General features: G+C 46.5%; 1 protein-coding gene and 1 pseudogene across 2 annotated transcripts in view; both read left to right on the top strand.

Moving 5' to 3' along the window:
* The window catches only part of RALGAPA2 (Ral GTPase activating protein catalytic subunit alpha 2), a 344,341-nt gene that overhangs the window by 55,814 nt on the left and 261,877 nt on the right, over window positions 1–26,650 (top strand). For both annotated transcript variants that reach the window (XM_040429694.1, XM_040429695.1), the window contains exons 10-19: window positions 1,746–1,976; window positions 2,956–3,129; window positions 4,099–4,236; window positions 5,422–5,570; window positions 10,964–11,075; window positions 12,223–12,460; window positions 13,557–13,721; window positions 16,972–17,106; window positions 18,987–19,084; window positions 25,096–25,186. In XM_040429694.1, coding sequence (XP_040285628.1) covers window positions 1,746–1,976; window positions 2,956–3,129; window positions 4,099–4,236; window positions 5,422–5,570; window positions 10,964–11,075; window positions 12,223–12,460; window positions 13,557–13,721; window positions 16,972–17,106; window positions 18,987–19,084; window positions 25,096–25,186 — 1,531 coding nt within the window. The remainder of the gene's footprint in view (window positions 1–1,745; window positions 1,977–2,955; window positions 3,130–4,098; window positions 4,237–5,421; window positions 5,571–10,963; window positions 11,076–12,222; window positions 12,461–13,556; window positions 13,722–16,971; window positions 17,107–18,986; window positions 19,085–25,095; window positions 25,187–26,650) is intronic.
* LOC121000235 lies at window positions 24,913–25,037 on the top strand (annotated as a pseudogene).

Below are 26,650 nucleotides of genomic sequence, written 5' to 3'. Positions count from 1 at the left end.
CAAAAGTAATGGGACAGAATAATCATAAATCAAACTTTCACTTTTTAATACTTGGTTGCAAATCTTTTGCAGTCAATTAAAGCCTGAAGTCTGGAACGCATAGACATCACCAGACGCTGGGTTTCATCCCTGGTGATGCTCTTCAGTTCCTGCTTGTTCTTGGGGCATTTTCCCTTCAGTTTAGTCTTCAGAAAGTGAAATGCATGCTCAATCGGATTCAGGTCAGGTGATTGACTTGGCCATTGCTTAACATTCCACTTCTTTCCCTTAAAAAACTCTTTGGTTGCTTTTGCAGTATGCTTTGGGTCATTGTCCATCTGCACTGTGAAGCGCCGTCCAATGAGTTCTGAAGCATTTGGCTGAATATGAGCAGATAATATTGCCCGAAACACTTCAGAATTCATCCTGCTGCTTTTGTCAGCAGTCACATCATAAATAAATACAAGAGAACCAGTTCCATTGGCAGCCATACATGCCCACGCCGTGACACTATCACCACCATGCTTCACTGATGAAGTGGCATGCTTAGGATCATGAGCAGTTCCTTTCCTTTTCCATACTCTTCTCTTCCCATCACTCTGGTACAAGTTGATCTTGGTGTCATCTGTCCATAGGATGTTGTTCCTGAACTGTGAAGACTTTTTTAGATGTCGTTTGGCAAACTCTAATCTGGCCTTCCTGTTTTTGAGGCTCACCAATGGTTTACATCTTGTGGTGAACCCTCTGTATTCACTCTGGTGAAGTCTTCTCTTGAGTGTTGACTTTGACACACACACACCTACCTCCTGGAGAGTGTTCTTGATCTGGCCAACTGTTGTGAAGGGTGTTTTCTTCACCAGGAAAATAATTCTTCGGTCATCCACGATAGTTGTTCTCCGTGGTCTTCCGGGTCTTTTGGTGTTGCTGAGCTCACCGGTGCGTTCCTTCTCTTTCAGAATGTTCCAAACAGTTGTTTTGGCCAGGCCTAATGTTTTTGCTATCTCTCTGATGGGTTAGTTTTGTTTTTTCAGCCTAATGATGGCTTGCTTCACTGATAGTGACAGCTCTTTGGATCTCATCTTGAGAGTTGACATCAACAGATTCCAAATGCAAATAGCACACTTGAAATGAACTCTGGACCTTTTATCTGCTCATTGTAATTGGGATAATGAGGGAATAACACACACCTGGCCATGGAACAGCTGGGAAGCCAATTGTCCCATTACTTTTGATCCCTTAACAAGTGGGAGGCACATATGCAAACTGTTGTAATTCCTACACCGTTCACCTGATTTGGATGTAAATACCCTCAAATTAAAGCTGACAGTCTGCAGTTAAAGCACATCTTGTTCGTTTAATTTCAAATCCATTGTGGTGGTGTATAGAGCCAAAAATGTTAGAATTGTGTCGATGTCCCAATATTTATGGACCTGACTGTATTCTGACTATTTCATTCTGGACCGCTGCTTTGATTAAAATCTAAAGTGTTTTACAAAAAAAAAAATCTGTTACCTACCAGCATAGATGTGACTGTTTTTGATGAAAGTATACCTGTGAATGAGCACAGAAAGGAAATTTATCAAAGCTAGAGAAGAGTGAAGGAGATGCTCATGGCAACCTGCTGATTTACTGCCTGTCCTTTCCTCCATTTTCACGCTTGCTTTTGATTTAGTACCTTTCTTCTGTAATTTTAAAAAAAAAATTTTTTGCCCTATCTATATTAATAGTGAAAGTGTTATGTAATACCGTCTCACATACCCTTTTAGACTGTGTCTGCGATGAATGTGAACCAAGAAAAGAACGTAGAAGCGGAGTCCACTGGAGCCCAAGAGCAGGAGAAGAACCACTCGAACAGCAGCACGTTGTCCGACCGGAGACTCAGCAACTCCAGCTTGTGCAGTATAGAGGAGGATCACAAGAACGTGTACGACATGGTGCAGAGGATTCTCCTGTCCACACGAGGATATGTCAACTTCATCAATGAGGTCTTCCGGCAGGTACGTCATTCAGGTCTGATTACACAGACACTAGCCAGGATTGGTCCTTCTCGCAACTGGTGTCAGCAGTGCAATACATCTGATGCTCGATCCTAAAGGGGTTAAGGGGTGGTCCAATTTATGTTAGAGGACCTGTCACCACTCCTGGACCCATTTAAATAGCTTAATGCATTCCCCTTGTAATAACGATTCTGGAGCATCTATACTTACGTCTCTATGTTGTGCCATTCCTTTATTTCTACTAGAAGTTATAAATGAATTGCTAGCAGTCTGCAGTAAGGGTACAGAGGGGTGGTAACTATTTGGGGTTGTGTCCCTGTCCAGATGGCTTAAGCACCGGGAACCCTTACACTGTTCTCCAAAATACACGACCTCTTCTGAGGCAAGTAATGAATCGGTTCTTCCTGCAGCTTACTATATATTATTGTTATCTTTTATTCAATCAGATTGGTTTAGATAGCCAATACTACCGTATGTTGTTTGATAACATTTGTATCTCTTTTTTTTTTTTGTTTAATGCAGCATTGTGCCATCTAGTGGTCACAAGTGGGATCTCTCAATGGTCACCATTTGATGTTGTGACATTGTGTGCCCTATAATTGTTACATACTCAGTTTTCCAGGTTCATACACATCTTTTACAATGCAAATTAATAAAACAATTTCAGAATTATTCTTCATTATTTCCTTTAGTAAATACTAGCAGTAACACAAAGACTTGCATTAGAGGCTAGCTTTCCGTAATAGTTTAGCCTATTAGTAGAGATACCTACAAAGCCTGCTATGATATTCAGGATTAGGAACTAGGAAGTATTGCTGGAAGTATTGCTGATGTAGCGAATCATTCATTGTCTTTTATTACATGTTGGCATTGTAGTGATATTCAGTGGACGTAATCCTTCTACATCCAGACAAGGTATAGCATATTTGTGCTGATCAGTTAGGTCTTGTTAATAAACCTTTTATTTTGGTGTTTTTAGGCATTCTTACTACCGGCGTGTGATGTCTCTGCCACAAGGAAGGTTGTGAAAGTTTACAGGAAATGGATTTTGCAAGACAAGCCTGTTTTCATGGAGGAACCTTCAAAGACCTCAATCAACCATGAGAGTTTGCCAGTTTTTGAGTCATCTGTAACAGAGACGGATAGCAAGCAGGTACTGGACTGTGACTGTAAGGCTGCGTCCATACAGAAGAGATGAGATGCAGATTTGCTGGATTTAGGTGCCGTAATTCTGCAAAGTTTTACAGTTCTAGCAAAATCGATGAGTTTTAAAGGGAATCTGTCATCAGCGACCTCTCTATCCAACTGTTTGCATGGACACAGCTGTGGTTCACCTGATTAAAACGCTGTTTTTCTTTTGTTGATCCGAGGCTCCGTTCCTGAGTTATGATACCTTTTTCTAATATGCAAATTAGGCCTTTGGTGCAATGAGGGCGTCACCTTTTGCTTTTGTTGCTCCAAGCTTCACTCATCTCTGTGGTCAGCCCCTCTCTGACAGCTTTGTTACTGCCTGGCCTTGTCAATCAGAGCAACCAGGAAAGGGCTGGCCACAGAAAGGAGTGGAGCTTTGGTGCAACAAGAGCAATGGCGACGCCCACATTGCACCAAAGGCTTAATTAGCATATTAAGAAAAGGTATCATAACTTGGGAACGGAGCCGTGGATAAACCAAAGAAAAAATAGTTTTTTTACTGGAAAGAAAATACTGGCAGCTGAAAGTCTATGGGAAATATGAAATGCACCACACACAAGCGGTTTTTGCTACTGGTGTTTTTTCAGTTTGGTGGCATTTTTTGCGCATCTAGTGTTTTTAGAAACTCAGCATGTTGAAGCTATGGCATTGTTCCATCTCCTCACGTGAGAAAAAAATACCTGAAAAAAAAAGCCATAAAAGCACACTTGTTATAGAAAAAACTAAAAAGACAGGCTGTTTCTATGATTGATTATCTTTTTATTTTTTTATTTTTTATATTTTGTGTGTGAAGAATCCTAGTAGTCTCTCCCATGATAACAAGTTGTGTTGTAGCTATAGCGGTACATTTTTAGCGGAGGTGTTGTAGACTGTATGTATCCAGCTTCTCTGTCGGGAAAGGGTTATTCATTAGTGCTGGCATTTATTAAAGGTCCCGGCAGAGCAGAGTGGACACAAGCGCTCGTCTAGCTGGGGGAGGACGTACTCGTTCACCAGTGCGGTCAGCCGAGGCTGCGTGTGTGAGGATGAGAACATGGATGTCAAAGCGGGGGATCAGGCTACTTTACAGGTAATGTCAGGGCTTGTGTGTGGGCAGAACGTAGCAGTGCACCTAGGACTGGCATATACAGAGGGGCGCGGGTGTACAACTTCACAAGACGTTAGATCCTGCTTTCATTATATGAGAAACAAAGGGGGGCTCATACACTTCTAATAGGTCGGGATCTCACTTCTGGGACCCACACCTGTCTCTAGAAGGGGGGTCCCCTGACCACTGGTGGAAAATGAATGGGGGAACCGGTTCTGCCATCAGTGGAAGGAGCCTATAGGGAACTGCTGTATGACAAATAATATACACTGGTATATAGCAGAACTGCTGTGGTGCTCCTTGCGTTTTTGTGTTTTACGTTTTTGCAGATATTACTAATTGATACTGCCCCCTAGTGTTCTTTGAGCATAGATTGTGCCACTCTTCAGAAATAAAATTGTGGTTGATTTTTGTATTTTATTCTCGTACAAAAGAGAGGCTCCCTTTTAATTAACCGTTTGTTGTAATGAACAATTGCGGACTTTCATCTTTAATTTACTTACAAGCACACTGCTGTTTCTGGCAGTCCCATAAAACTGAATGGAGTGGCAGCGTGCAGGCATGACTGCGGCTCCATTTAAGTGTGGGAACACAAGGCCCTCATTCTCGTGATTGGTTGGACCCCCGCTGTTCTGAGACGTATCCTCTGTCTTGGGGATAGGTGTTTTTCTGGGACAGTCCCTTCAAAGTGTCTCTGTATACATTTTTTAGGTATCCTAGGTCTCAGTCTCACAACGATCACTAGGACGAGGAGAGAGAAGCCCTCACAAATCACTTCAGGAAAGGGAGGCGAGAACGACTCCATAGAAAGTCTATGGGCTCATCTGGATTCCATCTCCTGCAGTGAGGAGTGAGCACGCTATGTGAGAGCTTCTCTCTCCTCGTTCTAGCGATGGTGGGGCCCTCAGCAATCAAAACCAACATATCCGTTACTAATGAGACATCAAAAGTGTAAAGGAGTAAAACTGTAAGAAACTTTATCATCCCATACCAGATAATTTGTGGCCAAATCCTGATTTGGTACACCAGGGGGGTAAGGTCAATAGATAAAGATTTAATAACCACAACTAGATGTATTTTGGAGGAAGTTGGAGACAGACCTTACATGGTATAATAATGACTGGTGCATACCTTTAAGGTGATAACACGTTACTTTATATTATCTAGGTTTTCCTGACCAACTCGGCCAATGTGTTCCTGTTGGAGCCATGTCCAGAAGTCCCTATGCTGTTGGAGGAGCAAGTGGAGGCCTGCAAATCTGTGTTAAGCATTTATCGGCGAATGATCATGGATCTCATGATGGATAAACGGACATGGTAAATTATCTGCATTATGGGTTTTTTAGTAGCCACTGGTTGGTAGTGACTCGATAAGGATGGATTCTGGTGCAGTTCCCAGATGCAATTTCTCAGGTATTCTTACCCCTGTAGTTCAGCTGTAGACAGGTGATCTCTATTGAAGAGGACCTTTCACCGGTCCTGACATTACAATATAAATACCTGGCAGTGTAGGGCACATTGAGGCCATGTTATCTTTTTTCTATGCACTGTTCCGTTTCCCCGCTGTGCCCCCCATTCTGGTTTCCCGCCCTGTATGTAAATACATACCATTGGTACAGGGAGGAGCAGACGGCCCAGTTTTTCAGGAGGCATCTCCTTCTCCCTGGCTGTGAGCTGGCCAGTCGCAGCGGAGAGCGTCACAGCCCGGGAGAAGGTGAGTTGTTTTTTTGGGGGGGAACGGAGCAGTGCATAGAAAAAATAAAGGATATCACATTCTGTCAGTATACCCTACCCTGCCAGCTATTTATATGTCAGGACCGGTGGAAGGTCCTCTTTAAGCCCCTATTGACCAGGCCTGAAAAGGCCTTAAAGGAAATGTGTCACAATTTTTTTTATCTGCCAGTTGAAATCAGACCAGAGTTTTTATGTGATACTTAGGCTTTTTATTAGTATGTTTTTTAGGTTTATTTTTGGTAACCTGCAAAAAACTTAAAGTAATTTTGTTTTCAAACTAAAGCTTCTAATTTTTTAAATATGCAAACTGAATTATTAAAATGGGTTCCCTATTTTGTGTCAGCCGTCTTGATGTATATAAGATGTATAGTTTCACGTGAACGGGGAGACTATGGCCACGTTTTTGGTTGACATGGGCGGTTTCATTTTAACTTTTAGTTGTTTTTTATTACAGTTCTTTTAGAATATATTTTCAGGCACAAAACATATCCCCTAAGAGGTCGTTAAAAGACCTATGAGGGACATTGACTTTTTTTTTTTCATATGTATATTTTGCAGTTACAGGAGAATACTGCCCCCCATGAGGGCTTTGTACACAGGCAGAGCTGATCTGAGTCTGCTAATACCCAGCAGCTCTGCTCTGCCTGAGACACCCGGTGATCATTTAGCGCCATGGACAGGACAAGGCAGAAGTGGTAATAAACTGCTTTTGCCTTCTCCTCGGGCTCCCCGGCTGTCACTGATACCCGGAATTACCTGCACCTGCTAGACTGCGCCTAAAATGTATGGTGCACAAGATTAAAACCCTGAACCAAGCACCGTACATATGCAGCGCTTGGTCATTATGCAGTTAACCAGCATGCATTATGCGGTTAAGCTAGGCCTACACAGAGAGTTCGCGGTGTTGCTAAGATCGTAAGTACCGTTTGTTACTGCTCATTGCTATTACACCTAAAACATGTGCCTTCCTAAAGTTGGAGGTTCTCTGCATGGAGTTAATCTTCTGGAGTTGCATTATTTAAAGATCCAATTTCACACTGGAGACATGTCCTGCAGAAGCAGGGCTCTCGTGAAAGAGTGTGAATTGTTACCTACTGTAGCCACCGCTTTCACAGAGTTTTCTAGGTGTAAGCATAGTTGGCATGTAAGTCCTGGTGCATTAATGCACTGTATGTGGCCCGTAGCGAAGCAGTCCAGCTCGCCACTCTAGGCGCGCAGTCTCCCAGCGGCTTCTTCATCATGTAAGTTTCTCCAGTGAACAATGAAGCGTCTGCGCCATTCTGTTAAAAATCCAATTTTTTTCCCCAAATATGTTAAGATCCATTCGCTATGACATCATGTCAGGAAATCAACCAACACATGGAAATGAGACAAAACAGACGGAAAATTGCTCCGTGTCGACGCGTTTCTGACTCGCTGGACCTTTTTCATAGCTGTATTGCTGTGGGAGAGGAGCAGCATAACATACTCTCCACCCTCCCCCTCCAGCCGGAGCCATCAAGAGACAATTAGATGAACTAATAAATAATATATAGAAACAACGTAAAATCGTTCTGAAAAACAAAAACACCGTTACCTAATAAAATAAATGTTCATTTTTATTATTTAAACCAGTGTTTCCCAACAATGTGCCTCCAGCTGTTGCAAAACTACAACTCCCAGCATGCCCGGACAGCCTTCGTCTGTGCAGGCATGCTGGGAGTTGTAGTTTTGCAACAGCTGGAGGCACACTGGTTGGGAAATACTGATTTAAACCATGTGGAACAGTAGTATTTAATAGGAAGGTCCAGTAATTGAGCTGCCTGTGACCCCCCCCCCCCCCCCTTCCTTTCACTTGGCGACTATCTCTTTCTATACTGAAACAACTGAAAGTAGATGAACTCCCATTATGTACATCTATAAAGAGCCTTGTTACATTAGAAATATTTTTCTTATCTTTATTTCTATGGTTAACATCTTGTATGATAAAGCCAGAAAGCTCCTAATTCATGAAATAAAATCATGGTGGGATTTAACCATCTTGCATACCCGTGTTGATAAAGCCTTGATACTGCGGGGATTAATGGGGTTGTCTCACTCCAGCCAATGGCATTTATCATGTAGAGAAAGTTAAAGGGGTTATCCGACTCTTCCCCCCCCCCCCCCAATCTCCCATATGCCCAGGCTCCTCACACACAATATACTTACCTTGCTCCTCGGCACCCACGTCGCTGCTGCTTCTCCCCGTCTGCGGATCCGGTGTTGGGAGGGGGTTTAGCCAATGGCAGGCGGTGATGCTAGGGAGGCTTGTCCCCGTCACAGCCTGCCATTGGCTGAAACATCCCCCCGGGACAGGTTGTTTTTATCTCCGCACGGGGAGAAGCAGCCGGGACCAGGAGCGACGCAGGTGCCGGGAAGCAAGGTAAGTATATTGTGTGTGAGGGGTCTGGGCACATGGGGGGCATTTCAGGGGTCAGATAACCCCTTTAATACAAGGCACTTACTATTGTGATTGTCCATTTTACTGGCTTGATGCTCCCCATTGTTTAAAAAATAAAATTGACCTTTTGTTAATTAACTACATTTTGTTGTTTCTTTTTTTCAGAATGATTGTCTTTTCTGTATATTACGTATGTGATGTTTTAATTCTCAAGTAGTTAATCTTGTTCCCTGATTGCTCCGTCTGGAGGGGGAGGGTGGAGGGGTATATTATGCTGCTCCTCTCCCTCAGCAATATGGCTGTGAAAAAAGGACCAGTCTGAAACTCGTTACCGTGGAGCAATTTTTCGGCCCTTTTGTCTCATTTCCATGTGTGTTTTGATTTCCTGACATGATGTCATAGCGAATGGATTTTATTATATTGGAAAATAAAATAGATATTTTAACAGAATGGCACTGGCGCTTCTTTGTACACCGTCCTGATGGTCTGCCGGTGATGGGTTTGTGCAGTTGGCAGGCCTCATGGTCAATCATTGTGACTATAGCAATGGGTTTTCCTCTGTTCTGTAACATGCACAGGTCTGCATTATCCACAGGTTAATTAAAGTGGCCAGGATTGCGCTGTCGCATGAACTGTTCAGTCGCTGGCAGGTCGCACATCCTTCTGCATTTTGTTCTAATGTCATTTAAATCCGTCCGATGGTGGAGCAGGGCGCATCACGTTTCTGGCTTTCAGCACTTTGACTCATGAAAAGGACATTTTAGAAATCCGCAGAGCAGTAAAAGCTATTTACCACTCCGCAGTGCCAAGTTATCAGGCTTTTATAGGCGTCCAAGATGTGGCTTCATGCAGATACTAAATGGTCTTCCCGAGCCAATTGTACAGACCCAAAATCCGGCGTTTTCCTATCTGGGCTTTATTGTGCAGCCAGGTTTCCGCAGACAATTTGTATTCAATCTTCTGAAAATATAATTAAACTTTTTCTTTTTGGATAGATGCTCTCTTTTACCATGTGCAGTGCTTTCAGTCGTTTGTGACATGGGCGCAGTGCAAACCCTTTGGTATAACTGGGGCTCATGCTATAATATTGGGCCTCCTTTCACTTCTGTGTTTAAAAGCATTCATGGGAATGAAGTCGGCCATGCTTTATTTGTGTCAGTATTTTTATAGTTTTGTGGTCTTTCATATATTAGGGCTCCTTCACATATATCCGGCAGTCCGGCTCCGTTTCCTGAAGCTAGGACTGTTTCTCCAGTTTTCTATGGGGTCATTAAAGGGGTTGTCCCACGAAAAATAGTCAGTTTTTTTCAAACCAGCACCTGGATCTGAATACTTTTGTAATTGCTTGTCATTAAACATTCAGGGGCACATTTATTAAGACCGCCGTTTTAGACGCCGGTCTTAATAAAAGCCCTGCGCTGGTTCCGCTGAAGTTATGAAGAGGCGCCAGTCTAACTGTAAGACAGCTTGCGGCCTGCAAATAGCGGGTCCACAATATGTGGGCACCGGCCGTGTACAGATGCGAGCCCATTCACATGAATGGGTCCGCACTCCGGAAAGTGTGTGCCTCTGCACCGCCAAAAAAATAGAACATGTTCTATTCTTTTTGCGGTGCGGATAGATCATGGACCCATTCAAGTTGAATGGGTCTGGATCCATCTCCGGAATCCGCACGGATGTTGCCTGTGCGTTGGGGACCGCAAATTGCGGTTACCAAATGCACGGAACGGCCGACCAGCGGCTGTGTGCCTGAGCCCTAAAACAGCAGTAGAAAATGGTAAATGAGACGGGCCTGCCGTCCCTTCCCCGCCCATGCCACGCCCACATTTTTAGACCTGGTGTGACCGTTGCGTTGACATCTGCGCCTGAAATATGCCTAATTTAGGCGTATTTCATTTAATAAATGACCCACTTAGTATAGCCACTGAACTATTCACTGAAATCTGCTTGTATAGCGCCACCTGCTGTTTGCCCTTTTTCTGAATTCTCTGTCCACCTCTCTGAGATAGAAGCACATGCTCAGTTCTATCTTTCACCTGCCACCAGCTGCAGCAAAGAGGGCACGATCCCTAATCTAGCGGATCAGTGGGGAGATCTCTGGATCCATGTGAGGTACAGGGCTGGTTCTAAGTTTGTTAGAAAGAGACTGTACAATATGATATATCATTTTCTATTTTTTACATGAATCATGGGATAACCTCTTTATTAACCATTCAATGCATCAGTTGTGATGACAGATGTCAAATAGTGCCAGACAGAAAAATGCTGCATGTTAGGCTACAGATGCCGGACCTGTGCACTACATCAGTTGTGTCCCCCTTACGAATATTCAACTGGCCGGACACTGCTGATGTATGTGCCCCCACCCATTGATCGGTCAGAAATACTGACATCATATAAAAAATAAGAGGCTCCATTGACTTCTGTGGTGAGAATATGGGACCAGTACAGATATGGCATTATAGAATATTCTGCTTATTGGAAAGCTCTGATATTATCTATTCATCACTCTGGTTTTCATGTTTTTTTCTTCTATTTTACGTATTTGATCGCACAGGGAGCAGATGCTACAGATACTACTACGGATAACAGAAGCAGTTGTTCAGAAACCAAAGGATCCCTCAAAAAAAGACGTGTTCTCTCAGGATCTTGCGGGGGTGTTATTCCGGGTGAGTTCTTTTTGTCTTGTATAATTTAGTATAATGTTTCTTTGCCCAAGTATAAACCTAGGACCGGAGTTTGGGGGTTTTGGGCATAGTGAACCTATCATCCAGTTGAAGAGGAGCATTGTGAGACCCTGTGTGCCAGTCGGTTCTCAGCGCCACTGACTTCAAGGGATTTTCCCATCCCTACCTTTCCTGGGCGAGATGGGAATAGCGTGATTAAGTGCCGGACGGGGATGGCTGAAGTTACGGAAATGTCAGAGCTGAATGCGTAGTTCACACTACAGGGGAGTTGAGGGAAGTGGAGCGCAGCCTGCTTGACCATTTCCATAGCTCTGCCTACCAAAGGCCGGAGGTTACCCAGAAAGGCTGTGAAGGGAATAACACTTTTAAAGGGAACGTTGGACACTGTGTCTGAGCTGAAGGCTTATAGAACAGGAGGAGCATGAGCCGTCAAATGACAGGATTCAAAGAAAACCAAAACTGATCGCCTGCAAACAGGCCAATTAAAAAATTTATTTTTTAGCAATGTTAAAAAATGCTCATGAAGGGGTCCATAGCCTTTACCTACTGATGACCTATCTGCAGAATAGGTTATTAATACCTGATCAGCGGTGGATGCGCTGCAGCTCTCGGGGGAGCTATATGAAATATGAACCATGAAAATGCTGCAGGTTAGAAGATTTGCAGCATGGTCGTCATTCCTTGCAGCTTTTTCTGCAGCATGTAATTGGGTCAGAAAGACCCCATTCACTTTCATTACCAATGGAATTGGTTCCAGAATGTGATCATACCTTAATTGCTTCAGATAGCCATACACGTTAGATCTATGTTGACTGAACTTGCTTATTTTGATGGGTTTGGTCAACCATTTTATCTTTGTGGAACCTCCCAAGTCTCCCCCAATGGCCGATGTCAGGTAGGTAAGGATTTCCGCTTCGTCGTTTTGATCTCAAGTCTCCCCATTCACTGCGTTTTCATGCTCGGCCGAGCCAAGCTTGCCTGTGTATGGGAGGATCTTGGCAGGATGGGATTCTGATACAGGTATGGCGGTGTTTCTGCAGGGCCATGAGTAGACTGTAATGTCGTCATTACTGTGGGTTTCTGTTCTTGGTGCTGTCCAGGTAACATCATCTTTTTTTTCTTCTTGCAGACACTAATTGTAGCTTGGATCCGAGCCAATCTGAGTGTTTTTATCTCTCGGGAGCTGTGGGACGAGCTGCTGAGCGTTCTGTCCTCGCTCACCGACTGGGAAGAGCTCATCAGCGAGTGGTCCAAGATCATGGACTCGCTTACTGCGGTGCTAGCGCGGACTGTGTATGGACTGGACATGAACAGTTTACCCTTGGACAAGCTGAGTGAGCAGAAGGAGAAGAAACAAAGGGGGAAGGGTAAGACCAAGGAAAAACATTTTTCACAGAATTATTTCAGCCAATGGCCTGATGGTGTGAAAAACTTTAGCCGTAACCTCTCCCGACATGTCTGTTTTAGGAACTACTTTCATCCTCCTTGTAATAACAATTCTGGAGCATCTATACTCTTATGATCTGTCCTTCCTTTATTATTCCTGTTAGAAGTTTGTGAATGAATTGCTAGCAGTCTGCAGATGGGTGTTACCAGCTGAGGGTGTATCCCTGTACAGTCTGACACTGTCCATCCCCCCAACTGGTAACACCCATCTGGACCTTCTAGTAATTAATACACAACTTCTAGAAGGATTAGTAAGATAATGGCAGAACATAGGTTCATAAGAATAGAATCTCCAGAATTGTTATTACATGGGGGATGCGAGTAGTTACTAGAACAGACCTGTCAGTAGAGGAGACAGCTCTTCTTTAAGACTCTTGTATTTCACATTGAAGGGGTATTCTGATTTCAGCAAATAAAGGCTGCTATTTGTGTAGTTTTTTCAATTTTCCCTTATAGCAGCACTCTGCTATGATGGATATATGTCATAGGTCAAGAAGGGGTTAAAGAATAAATACACATTACTTTTTTTTATTTTTTTTATGGCTTCTCCGTACGCATACGTTTTATAAAATGTATAGGAAAGAGCAGCAGAAATCTCTGTCCAATGCAGACAGCCACTGCTGAAAAAATGTATACTGTGTGGTATACATTTTTTTCATACTAATGTATGTCGCTATGTGCCCGTATAGTGGCATACATGGAAGGTGCACATCTGGAAGACTTCCTGAAATATGCTTCCAATGGACTGGGGCCTTGTGTATGTCTGCATGCACTTCCATGTGGCTGTTGAAATGGTGACATCTAGTGGATGCTTTTCAAAGTACAGTTTTGCAACAAATTCTGAGCTCACTAGGCAGTAAATGTTTCTTTTGGTCATCTTACAGTGCTGTCCTCCTGACATTTATACATTTATTTAGTACACAGTTATGTCATTACACCCTATTCTAGGTATTATTGTATCACAATACAAATCTTTTCAGCGAGGCACTTTGGCACCCTTCTCTGTACTTGTCCTAGGTTGCTATGCTGATCCTCAGAAGGGGGCAGCAGTGGGCAGATCATTCTCTTTGAGTTGGAGAAATCATCCAGATGCTCACGAACCAATGAGATTCCGCAGTGCTACTACCTCTGGGGCTCCCGGTGTGGAGAAGGCCAGGAACATGGTGCGGCAAAAAGCCACAGGTAAGTTTCCACTACTTGTGTTTTTGCAAATTTCCGCATTTAAAATGGGTACAACTGAGATTTCATCTATCTTATGTCTTTCCACACTTCCATTGTATAGATATAGAATTGTAGTTAAACTGCTGTAGTACAGATATTTTTAAAAACATAGCAGGGAATGTGTATGTATATTCTATACTAGTTTTCTGATGTAGAAAAGTCGAAAAGTTTTTTCTCTCCAAAATTTGCGACTTTTCTCCCTTTTCTGGTACTTGTAAAAGTGGGTAGAAAGAGTTGGGGCTCTTTCACACGAGCGGATCCCGTGCGGGTAATCCGCTGCGTGAAAGAGAGCCAAGCCCCGTTCCGGACAGCAGAGACGCGGAGCAGTAACATGATTGATAATGCTCCGTGCCTCTCTATGATCTTTTTACTGCAAAATCACAGTGAGATAAAGTGGTCACTGTGATTTTGTAGTAAAAAGATCACAGAGAGGCACAGAGCATTATCAGTCATGTTACTGCTCAGTGTCTCTGCTGTCCAGAACGGGGCCTGGCTCTCTTTCACGCAGCGGATTACCCGCACGGGATCCGCCCGTGTGAAAGAGCCCTTGTGCTGCAAGCGGGACCCCCACGGTCTGACACATTTAGCAATATGTGCGGCAGAAAACTGCTTGTTGCCGTAGATGTCGTTTTCTGCCGCATGGACATCCTGGGGAGCTACCATTGTGCGTACATTTCAATCTTAATACCTTCTCCCATATTGTCTGCCTCTTTACAACTCAGCAGGCCTTTTTATAGAGGTTTCATACTTACAAAGTTCAAAATTGTTATGTATGCTGTAAGTACTAGGAAGTTTTGATGTCTTAGTATGGAAATCTTTCTGAAGCCAATTGAATCCACCTTTGAATGCTGTACTAAGAGCAGTGAAAGTAGAACTCTGTTTTGCAGCCTATTGGCAGTTGGATTGGGAGTAATTTTAGTATAAATTGGGAGTATAAACCCTTCTCATAGTCTTTCTGCACATTCCTTCTCCAATTGCAGGCTGCTGTAAATAGTGCCTGCCTTCTGGTGATAGGAAAGCTGCAGTTAGTTGTGCCTTTCCCTCTCCACGGTCACCGTAGATTTTTCTGTACATTATCTCTTCAGACTTGGCCATTGTTTTGCATGGCTTGCTTTTACCTATCAAAAGCTTTGCCATAAAGACAAAGGTTTAAGTGTATTTTGTGGGCATTATTGGATTGGATTGTAATCAGCCAATCCATCTATAAAGCCAAGGGCTAATTTCCTTCTTTCCTGTTTTCTAACCTCACTGTTTCACTCTGGATATTAAAGGGAACCTATCATATTGAATATGGTGTCTGAACTGCATGCAGCATGTTATAGAGCAGGAGGAGCAGAGCAGACTGATATATAGTACTATGGGAAAAGATTCAGTAAAACCTGTAAATTCCTGCTCATTCTGAGTTTTGCAGTCCAGGATTCGGTCCGATCAGTGATTGACAGCTATCTCTTTGTACACAGCCATAGAGGGGAGCCTGAAGCCTCCGGGACTTCAAAGTTCAGAAGGAGCAGGGATTTAAAAGAATGAAATACAATTTATACCTAATCTTTTCCCATAAAACTGCTCAGCTCCTCCTGCTCTATCAGATGCTGACTGCAGACTATTTAGCGTTTTCATGGCGACAGGTTTTCTTTAAACTTTTGTAAAGGTCCAGTGCTGGGCAATGGTCAGTATTCAGGGCTCCAATGCTGGGGGATGGTCAGTGCTGACAGCTCCAGTGATGGGGTCTCCAGTGCTGGTCAATGTGCAGTGCTCGGACTCTAGTGCTGGACAGTGGTCAGTGATGGGTGATCCAGTACGGGGAGATGGTCACTACTGGAGCTCCAGTGCTGGGTCATGGTCAGTGGGGATCCAGTACGGGGAGATGGTCACTGCTGGAGCTCCAGTGCTGGGTCATGGTCAGTGGGGATCCAGTGCTGGGAGATGGTCACTGCTGGAGCTCCAGTGCTGGGCGGTGGTCAATGATTGGGCTCCAGTGCTGGGCGATGGTTAGTGCTGGAGCTCCAGTGCTGTGGTGGTCTTTGTTTGACATGTTTTCTTATTCCCTCTACTCTTCTTCTCTAAAAGCCAAGCGAAGTCAGTCTATCAGCAACTGTGTTCATCTCTATGAGGCTTTGCCAGCTGCTAAAAGTGTTCCCCATCTCCTTCACACTGTGAGCTCTCTCTTACCTGGTATCTCTTATGCGTCTTGCTCTCAAAAACTCTCAGGTACTGTAACTCTCCCTCCTTTTTCATTATTTCCTGCTCTACCATCTACCATGCTAGGTTATAGATCTTTACTTTCCAGTTTAACACTGTCCTTCCTTCTGTTCGGTCTTAACTGATTTAGATGCTTGCGGCTAATATTTTCTTGTGCTCGTTGACATTTTGCATAATCTACCACTTGACGTCCGTGTTGTCCTATTGATGGTGTCTGTTTTCTAATACGAGATATTAAAGGGGTTATCCGAGAGAATAAACTGTCGGACCCCCCTCCATAAGCCGGGCCCCCCATACTAAATCTACGTACCTGGCTCCCTGCGCCGCTCCTGGTCCCTGCACCGCCACTACTGCTTCTCCCCATGCGCGGATGAAAACATTCGTTGTCGGGGGAGGCTGGTCCCCGTTACCACCTGCCATTGGCTGCCACCCCAACACCGCAGGTTTTCATCCGCGCACGGGGAGAAGCAGCAGTGATGGCGCGGGGGAGCCAGGTAAGTATATTCAATGTGGGGGGCCCGGGCATATGGCGGGGCAGTTTATACTCTCGGATAACCCCTTTAAAAGGGTTGTCTGCTTTCAAATAACCATAACCTTGAATCTAGATCCGATGAATATGCTAGATGGTGTCTGCTTTAAATACCATCATATCCCTTACTAGGGTATGTAAAGCTAATGGAAGGGTTCCCCTGACACATTTGACTCTGGAGGACGACATTGGTTTCAGTGCGCTTCCTATAATGCTGCATTTTGCAGGCCTCGTGTTGAGCACCAGATGACTGCTATTTGCAGGGATTCCCTGTAATTCGGGGATGCACGCCCTGAAATCAGGTTCTCCATGTTAGATAACTCTTTTATGTAGTTCCAAGCACAATGAGTGCACCTTTCCATATTTAGAGGGAATGATGGTGCCATTTAAAGCATTGGATTATGTGTGGCTAGAATTATGCATTATTGGTATCACTAGGATATTCTTGTGTAGATAATCTAGGCATGATTTTTTTTTTTTTAGAAGTGGATGAGTTGCAGCAGCCATTGGAAGTCAGCTGTGAATCGGGAGGAGTCGGCTGTCAGGAGCCCCAGGAGCTAACGCGCTGTAGCAGTACTTCTGATATAACCGAGCAGTCATGTCCTGACTCATTGCAAGGTGAGCTGTCGGCTGTCCCACATGTTTGCTATAGAGGTTCTCCCCTAGGGAAGATTTTGTGTACATTCTTTGACAAAAAAATACCACACTCAGAATTGTTGGATTGCTGCAAAACTCTGCATACAGTTATGTCTCAGGCAGATACGTAAATGATTACAGGTGTGGTCTGATTAGACTCTGGGTTTTGCCAGAAGAGGGCATACAAATGCTGCCCCAGTGCCCTATAAAAAGGCTCTCAGAGGCTACTTTTGGGTAGTGTACCCTTTTGGTGAAAGATGATTGACTGCCACACATGCCTATATGACACCCTCAAAGACACTTTGCCTAGTTGACAGACTTTGAGAGGGGGCACATCATTTGACTGAGAAGCAGGATGGTCGTTGGGTAGCCCCCTGGGGCATTAGCCCACCGGGAAATTTCCCTGTTGCGTCTATGGCCAATACACCCCTGCAAGGCAGGGCTTCCAACTGGCATTCAGTTCGCCCACACTCAGCAAGGGTTTCTTAGGAATGTCTCCTCTAGAATGCAGCACTTCCTTGGCTGCCCGGTCACCAGATTTATCACATTTATGGGACCAGCTGGGACATCAGCTTCAGCAGCCTACGAGTGTGCAGGATCTACAGGAGCATCTGCAACATCTGTGGTCAAAAGTGCCAGAGGATACCATATAGAACCTGTGTGTCTCCATGTCCAACCATATTTCATCACATCTGTGTTACAGGTCCAGTTCTGGCCTCCGTTGTGGACTCTGTCAAAACCAGCTGGGCTTTTTATTTTCGCTAAAAGACAAGACCCGGCCTTAGGGGCTGTTCAGATGAGCGGTGATTTTCACGCATCACTTGTGCGTTGCGTGAAAATCGCAGCATGCTCTATATTCTGCATTTTTCACGCAACGCAGGCCCCATAGAAGTGAATGGGGTTTGCGTGAAAATTGCAAGCATCCGCAAGCAAGTGCGGATGCGGTGCGATTTTCACGCATGGTTGCTAGGTGGCAGTCTATTCACTGTATTATTTTCCCTTATAACATGGTTATAAGGGAAAATAATAGCATTCTGAAATCAGAATGCTTAGTAGGTGATCAATTGAGGGTTAAAAAAAAAATTAACTCACCTTCTCCTCTTGTTCGCGTAGTTCCCGGTCTCTTCTTTACTTCTTTAATGATGAACTACCGGCTAGGACCTGTGGTGACGTCAGATCACATGCTCCAATCACATGGTCCATCACCACGGTGATGGACCATGTGATTGGAGCATGTGATCTGACGTCACCAAAGGTCCTTTAGCCCACAGCTCATCATTAAAGAAGTAAAGAAGAGACCGGGAACTACGCGAACAAGAGGAGAAAGTGAGTTAATTATTTTTATTTTTTTTAACCCTCAATTGATCACCACTAAGCATTCTGTTTTCAGAATGCTATTATTTTCCCTTATAACCATGTTATAAGGGAAAATAATACAATCTACACAACACCGAACCCAAACCTGAACTACTGTGAAGAAGTTCGGGTCTGGGTACCACAGTCGGTTTTTTTTATCACGCGCGTGCAAAACACATTGCACCCGCGCGATAAAAACGGAATATCGGAACGCAATCGCAGTCAAAACTGATTGCAATTGCATTCCTACTCGCGCGGGTTTGCTGCAATACACCGGGACGCATCCGGACCTAATCCGGACACGCTCGTGTGAACCCAGCCTTACTGCGGTGTCACGGTGCTCTTATTAGTAGTAGTAATAATCACTGAAATGTTGGTAATAATACAAAAGGAGAAAATGAGTATCCCGGACACGTGTACATTGTCATCTTGAGGTGCACCCAGTGTTAGACACGTCTTGGTGCATAGAGTATATACTAACCTCCTAACCTATTTAACTCTTACAGAGCAGAAAAATGAAAACACTAATGAATGTTCCCAGGACTCGATCTCTGCTCCAGAAGAAACCACTGATGGCGGGGTGAAGGATGCTGACGGGCCAGTGGTATGAGTCTTGTATGCCTTATGTGTACACATTTGTATATACTGTACAGTCCCTTTAATATTACAGTATATTGTCTAGAACTTGTTTCTACCTCTGATTTAGGAGCGGCGGAGGAGAATGATTATTATTTTACATATTAGACATTTGCATTTTTAATTGTCTTCTTAAGTATTTTTATTTATTTATTACTTTTCTAAGTTTGACATGTTATATGACCCTAGTCATGCCCCATTAATGCCAAATTTTTGAGCCAGAATAAACTGTACAGTATATCAGCAATCACAGTCTGATACTTAGGGCTTTTTCACACTAGTGTTCTTTTGTTTTGCTCCATTATAGGATCAGAATAATGAAAATAACGTAAGTGCTGGATTCAGCTCATAACTGACACAAATAGAGCCAAACAGATCCCATTGACTATACAGGGCTCCAGACAAAAAAAAATATCAAGGAGCCATTGGCTCCTAACCTGAAAAATTTAGGAGCCAAATGAAATTTTTAGTCGCCAAATTTAAACTACATATAATATAGCTGTAATGCTTAGGGGCATGGGGTTTTCTAAGCTACAGCCCACGCAGTTAAAGTGGTTGTGCACTCATTTCCATGACCTGTCAGACTAGCCAGATTCACATTGGTAATCCCTAGGTGCTGGGTCCTGGCTCATTCGCTTCCCGGCCTCCGCTGCTTATCTTGGGTTTCTCTATGAAAACGTTAGACTGCAGTGCCATCAAGACAATCACTGGCCACATTGGAGATCTGCTTCCCGTGCATCACATGACCATTTAACATAATGCAAGGGAAGCAGACAGGAGTCCATGGGTGCAGCCACTGGCATCTAATGTGTATGAGGACCTTAGTCCTGAATAGGGGCGTCACCCGGTACAGCGACTGTGACCGGACTATCAGACAGGGCAGAGGGCGGCTTCGGCTGTGACCGGACTATCAGACAGGGCAGAGGGCTGCTATGGCTGTGACCGGACCATCAGACAGAGCAGAGGGCTGCTATGGCTGTGACCGGACTATCAGACAGGGCAGATGGCGGCTATGGCTGTGACCGGACTATCAGACAGGGCAGAGGGCAGCTTCGGCTGTGACCGGATTATCAGACAGGGCAGAGGGCGGCTATGGCTGTGACCGGACTATCAGACAGGGCAGAGGGCTGCTATGGCTGTGACCGGACCATCAGACAGAGCAGAGGGCTGCTATGGCTGTGACCGGACCATCAGACAGAGCAGAGGGCTGCTATGGCTGTGACCGGACCATCAGACAGAGCAGAGGGCTGCTATGGCTGTGACCGGACTATCAGACAGGGCAGAGGGCAGCTATGGCTGTGACCGGACCATCAGACAGGGCAGAGGGCTGCTATGGCTGTGACCGGACTATCAGACAGGGCAGAGGGCTGCTATGGCTGTGACCGGACTATCAGACAGGGCAGAGGGCTGCTATGGCTGTGACCGGACCATCAGACAGAGCAGAGGGCTGCTATGGCTGTGACCGGACCATCAGACAGAGCAGAGGGCTGCTATGGCTGTGACCGGACCATCAGACAGGGCAGAGGGCTGCTATGGCTGTGACCGGACCATCAGACAGGGCAGAGGGCTGCTATGGCTGTGACCGGACCATCAGACAGAGCAGAGGGCTGCTATGGCTGTGACCGGACTATCAGACAGGGCAGAGGGCGGCTATGGCTGTGACCGGACTATCAGACAGGGCAGAGGGCGGCTATGGCTGTGACCGGACTATCAGACAGGGCAGAGGGCGGCTTCGGCTGTGACCGGATTATCAGACAGGGCAGAGGGCGGCTATGGCTGTGACCGGACTATCAGACAGAGCAGAGGGCTGCTATGGCTGTGACCGGACCATCAGACAGAGCAGAGGGCTGCTATGGCTGTGACCGGACCATCAGACAGAGCAGAGGGCTGCTATGGCTGTGACCGGACTATCAGACAGAGCAGAGGGCTGCTATGGCTGTGACCGGACCATCAGACAGAGCAGAGGGCTGCTATGGCTGTGACCGGACCATCAGACAGAGCAGAGGGCTGCTATGGCTGTGACCGGACCATCAGACAGAGCAGAGGGCTGCTATGGCTGTGACCGGACCATCAGACAGAGCAGAGGGCTGCTATGGCTGTGACCGGACTATCAGACAGGGCAGAGGGCAGCTATGGCTGTGACCGGACCATCAGACAGGGCAGAGGGCTGCTATGGCTGTGACCGGACTATCAGACAGGGCAGAGGGCAGCTTCGGCTGTGACCGGATTATCAGACAGGGCAGAGGGCGGCTATGGCTGTGACCGGACTATCAGACAGAGCAGAGGGCTGCTATGGCTGTGACCGGACTATCAGACAGGGCAGAGGGCAGCTATGGCTGTGACCGGACTATCAGACAGGGCAGAGGGCTGCTATGGCTGTGACCGGACTATCAGACAGGGCAGAGGGCTGCTATGGCTGTGACCGGACTATCAGACAGGGCAGAGGGCTGCTATGGCTGTGACCGGACCATCAGACAGAGCAGAGGGCTGCTATGGCTGTGACCGGACCATCAGACAGAGCAGAGGGCTGCTATGGCTGTGACCGGACCATCAGACAGGGCAGAGGGCTGCTATGGCTGTGACCGGACTATCAGACAGAGCAGAGGGCTGCTATGGCTGTGACCGGACTATCAGACAGGGCAGAGGGCGGCTATGGCTGTGACCGGACTATCAGACAGGGCAGAGGGCGGCTATGGCTGTGACCGGACTATCAGACAGGGCAGAGGGCGGCTTCGGCTGTGACCGGATTATCAGACAGGGCAGAGGGCGGCTATGGCTGTGACCGGACTATCAGACAGAGCAGAGGGCTGCTATGGCTGTGACCGGACCATCAGACAGAGCAGAGGGCTGCTATGGCTGTGACCGGACCATCAGACAGAGCAGAGGGCTGCTATGGCTGTGACCGGACCATCAGACAGAGCAGAGGGCTGCTATGGCTGTGACCGGACCATCAGACAAAGCAGAGGGCTGCTATGGCTGTGACCGGACTATCAGACAGGGCAGAGGGCAGCTATGGCTGTGACCGGACCATCAGACAGGGCAGAGGGCTGCTATGGCTGTGACCGGACTATCAGACAGGGCAGAGGGCAGCTTCGGCTGTGACCGGATTATCAGACAGGGCAGAGGGCGGCTATGGCTGTGACCGGACTATCAGACAGAGCAGAGGGCTGCTATGGCTGTGACCGGACTATCAGACAGGGCAGAGGGCAGCTATGGCTGTGACCGGACTATCAGACAGGGCAGAGGGCTGCTATGGCTGTGACCGGACTATCAGACAGGGCAGAGGGCTGCTATGGCTGTGACCGGACTATCAGACAGGGCAGAGGGCTGCTATGGCTGTGACCGGACCATCAGACAGAGCAGAGGGCTGCTATGGCTGTGACCGGACCATCAGACAGAGCAGAGGGCTGCTATGGCTGTGACCGGACCATCAGACAGGGCAGAGGGCTGCTATGGCTGTGACCGGACTATCAGACAGAGCAGAGGGCTGCTATGGCTGTGACCGGACTATCAGACAGGGCAGAGGGCGGCTATGGCTGTGACCGGACTATCAGACAGGGCAGAGGGCGGCTATGGCTGTGACCGGACTATCAGACAGGGCAGAGGGCGGCTTCGGCTGTGACCGGATTATCAGACAGGGCAGAGGGCGGCTATGGCTGTGACCGGACTATCAGACAGAGCAGAGGGCTGCTATGGCTGTGACCGGACCATCAGACAGAGCAGAGGGCTGCTATGGCTGTGACCGGACCATCAGACAGAGCAGAGGGCTGCTATGGCTGTGACCGGACCATCAGACAGAGCAGAGGGCTGCTATGGCTGTGACCGGACTATCAGACAGGGCAGAGGGCAGCTATGGCTGTGACCGGACCATCAGACAGGGCAGAGGGCTGCTATGGCTGTGACCGGACTATCAGACAGGGCAGAGGGCAGCTTCGGCTGTGACCGGATTATCAGACAGGGCAGAGGGCGGCTATGGCTGTGACCGGACTATCAGACAGAGCAGAGGGCTGCTATGGCTGTGACCGGACTATCAGACAGGGCAGAGGGCAGCTATGGCTGTGACCGGACTATCAGACAGGGCAGAGGGCTGCTATGGCTGTGACCGGACCATCAGACAGAGCAGAGGGCTGCTATGGCTGTGACCGGACCATCAGACAGAGCAGAGGGCTGCTATGGCTGTGACCGGACCATCAGACAGAGCAGAGGGCTGCTATGGCTGTGACCGGACCATCAGACAGAGCAGAGGGCAGCTATGGCTGTGACCGGACCATCAGACAGGGCAGAGGGCAGCTATGGCTGTGACCGGACCATCAGACAGAGCAGAGGGCTGCTATGGCTGTGACCGGACCATCAGACAGAGCAGAGGGCAGCTATGGCTGTGACCGGACCATCAGACAGGGCAGAGGGCTGCTATGGCTGTGACCGGACTATCAGACAGAGCAGAGGGCTGCTATGGCTGTGACCGGACCATCAGACAGGGCAGAGGGCTGCTATGGCTGTGACCGGACTATCAGACAGAGCAGAGGGCTGCTATGGCTGTGACCGGACTATCAGACAGGGCAGAGGGCGGCTATGGCTGTGACCGGACTATCAGACAGAGCAGAGGGCGGCTATGGCTGTGACCGGACTATCAGACAGGGCAGAGGGCAGCTATGGCTGTGACCGGACTATCAGGGTGGCTAACTGTAGGGACTGTCACCAGGTCCCCAAACACAGCGAACACTCACCTCCGCCCCACTGGCTGTATCCAGAGAAAACTTCAGTGGGACACTTTACCTAGCACTGTGGCCCCTTGGGTCTATGGACTGGTGGGGACCCCAGTGTGAGAAAACCCCTTCTTTGCTGTAACACATGGCAGCTATGATGCACCCAGGATTGTAAAGGGTACTAAAAATAAAAATACACTTAATAAGATATAGTAAAATACAAATTAAAAAATAAAGTTAAATCTCCAGGAGAGCAGAATTACATACATAAAAAAGTGTAGTTATAATTAACCACTCAACAACCCCCCCCCCTTCCTCCCCCCCCCCCCCCCCCCCTCAGCCTCTGCAGTACATGATCTAAACCTGGCCTGGAGATCACACCGCTGTACAGGATCCATCCATCTTCGGCTACAAGGCAGACTTGCTATGTAACCTCAGCGCCTTCAGAGCCAGCATGAAATCTAAGCTGAGCGGCTATATGACATATTTCAGGGCAGAGGAGACAGAGATTCCATTAAAGAAAGCCCAGCCTCTGCTCGTCAGTCTCGTTACCTGTATGTGGAGGCCGCATCGTGCTCGGCAGAGGCACAGTCCTGAGGCAATGTGTCAGGGGGAGCATTACACTATACATGAATTATAATGCACAGCGCAGAGTGGACACAGGACTCCGGAGCTCCCCGACATGTCTCCAGTGAACGGGCGGCACTGACGAATCAGTGGGAGGAGCTCTCCTCACCTACCAGACCAGCAGATTGTAGTTCCCGGGTTATACCTGGCAGCCAATGGCGAAGTGGGTAGGCGGGGCTTTCTCCTGACACCAGAGCGCGTCGGCTAAGTGTAAAAGGAACCACAGAAGAAAAAGCCGGCGCGCAGCCTTAAAGAGACAGAGCAGCAGAGGGTTTAGGCGCAAATGACGACAAGACTACAAAGTCTTGTCGCCATTTTCTAATTCTAAGACGCATTGGCGACCATTTTGGTCGCCATCTGGAGCACTGCTATAATAGGATTAGTTTGGACCTTTCTCTCTGCTGTTTTTCACAAAATGTGTGACGAAGTCCCAGAACGGAGCCTCCAGCACAGATGTGAACACGTTCTTACCTGGCAGGGGAGATACCACTAAGGTGATTCTCCTAGGATGAGGCCCATCCGTTGCACTGTGTGAAATTTGACTACATAATTTGTGGTAGTGAAGGACTGTGTTCGTATAGTCCCCTAAAAAAAAAATCACTGTATTAATCAAATCCATAATTATCTTTCCTCCTTGTCCTCCCAGATTATGATCCGGAGGAGTAGCAGTCCAGCGGAATTGGAGTGGCATTCCGATACTCAGCATTCAAATGGAAGAATTTCTGATCATGACAGAGGTATTGAGCAGAGATGTCACATTTGAGAGTTGTACATGTGAGATTCCATGGGCGACATCTGTCACCTTATACTACTGGGCAGCTCAGAGCACTTTGTAACGGATCAGATATTTTCATTGATAGAATTAAAGGAACAAAACTCCATTTATATGACAGTATTTTTGGTCCGCATATAATCACGTTCTTTGCGGATTGGATGTGAACCCATTCATTTCAATGGGGCCGCAAAAAATTCAGACAACGAATTGTGTGCTGTCCACATCTGTATGTCCGTTCCGCTGTCCTGCAAAAAATAGTTTTTTAACATATGACGGGACATGTAGAATGGGAAAATGCGGCATGCACATGGTTGGTATCCGTATTTTGCAGATCCACTGTTTGCAGACTGTAAAATACATACAGTCGTGTGCATGAGGCCTAAGTAAAATGTTATCGATTTTAATGTACGTTTGCCTAAATGGTCATGTACGCTTTTCAGTAATAACATTACTGAGTGGTGCCAAAGGGCTTTTAGAACGAGAGTGCGTTCATTCTGCAAATCTGCGGTGGCCCAAGATCACGGAGTTCGCCAATGTCCTCTTCTCACATGTGTCAATCACATGGCAAAATACATTCAGAATGGATTTAACCATTGAGCATAAGGTTTAGTAAGCGAAATAAAATACCACAGATCCTGAAGATGCACATGTAAAGAAGCGTTTTTAACAAAAGTGAAGGCCATTAGAGTGATTGGTGCTGCTTTCAGTAGTGACGGGTGGTGCAGTCTGCTACCACACACCCCTGAGGCTTTAGATCTAACAGCAAATTTTTTAATGGGACTCCTGTTTAGTCTGTTTCAGCAAGTGCTAAGGGATGAATTCCTCAACCCCCACCTGCGCCAGTGTAAAAAGTTGCTAAACCCAGTCTTAAGACTTTATCCACGGGATAGAGGATAACTAATAGATTGGTGCGTGTCCTACCAGTGGGACCTCCACCGATCTCCAGAACAGGTACCCTGCACCCTGCGGAGCCCCCCCTGAAATGAATGTAGCAGCCAGCATGCGTTCAGCCACTCCATTCATTTCTACGAGCGTTCCAGAGTTCATACAATTGGAATACCAATTTAAAGGCTATGCAATTCTTTGCTCTGGACTTTTTTTATTTGCTTTCTAAATGCAAAATTAAGCACCTTTTGTCAATAGTCTTCATTAAACGCTTCCTTCCATTTTTCTGTTGCATAGTATGTGTACATCCTTTATCTTGCTGCTGATGCTGCTGAATTTGACATAAACCCGTCAGAGCTCTGTACTAGATAACGCTTCGTTGTACCTTGTAGATTAAAGGATAGAGAGCATCCAAGGTGGGCATCTGACACAGGCTATAGATGGGCAAGCAGGAAAGCACACATAAGACAGTTTGCAGGGGAAGACAGCAGCATCCTGGATAGACAGATCCAGCATAAATTAGTGGAAGGGAGGACCTAAA

Source organism: Bufo bufo, chromosome 4 (assembly GCF_905171765.1).
Source record: "Bufo bufo chromosome 4, aBufBuf1.1, whole genome shotgun sequence".
In the NCBI taxonomy this organism is placed as follows: Eukaryota; Metazoa; Chordata; class Amphibia; order Anura; family Bufonidae; genus Bufo; species Bufo bufo.
Note: the sequence above shows the minus strand (reverse complement) of the source record. Positions and strands in the feature narration are given on the sequence as shown.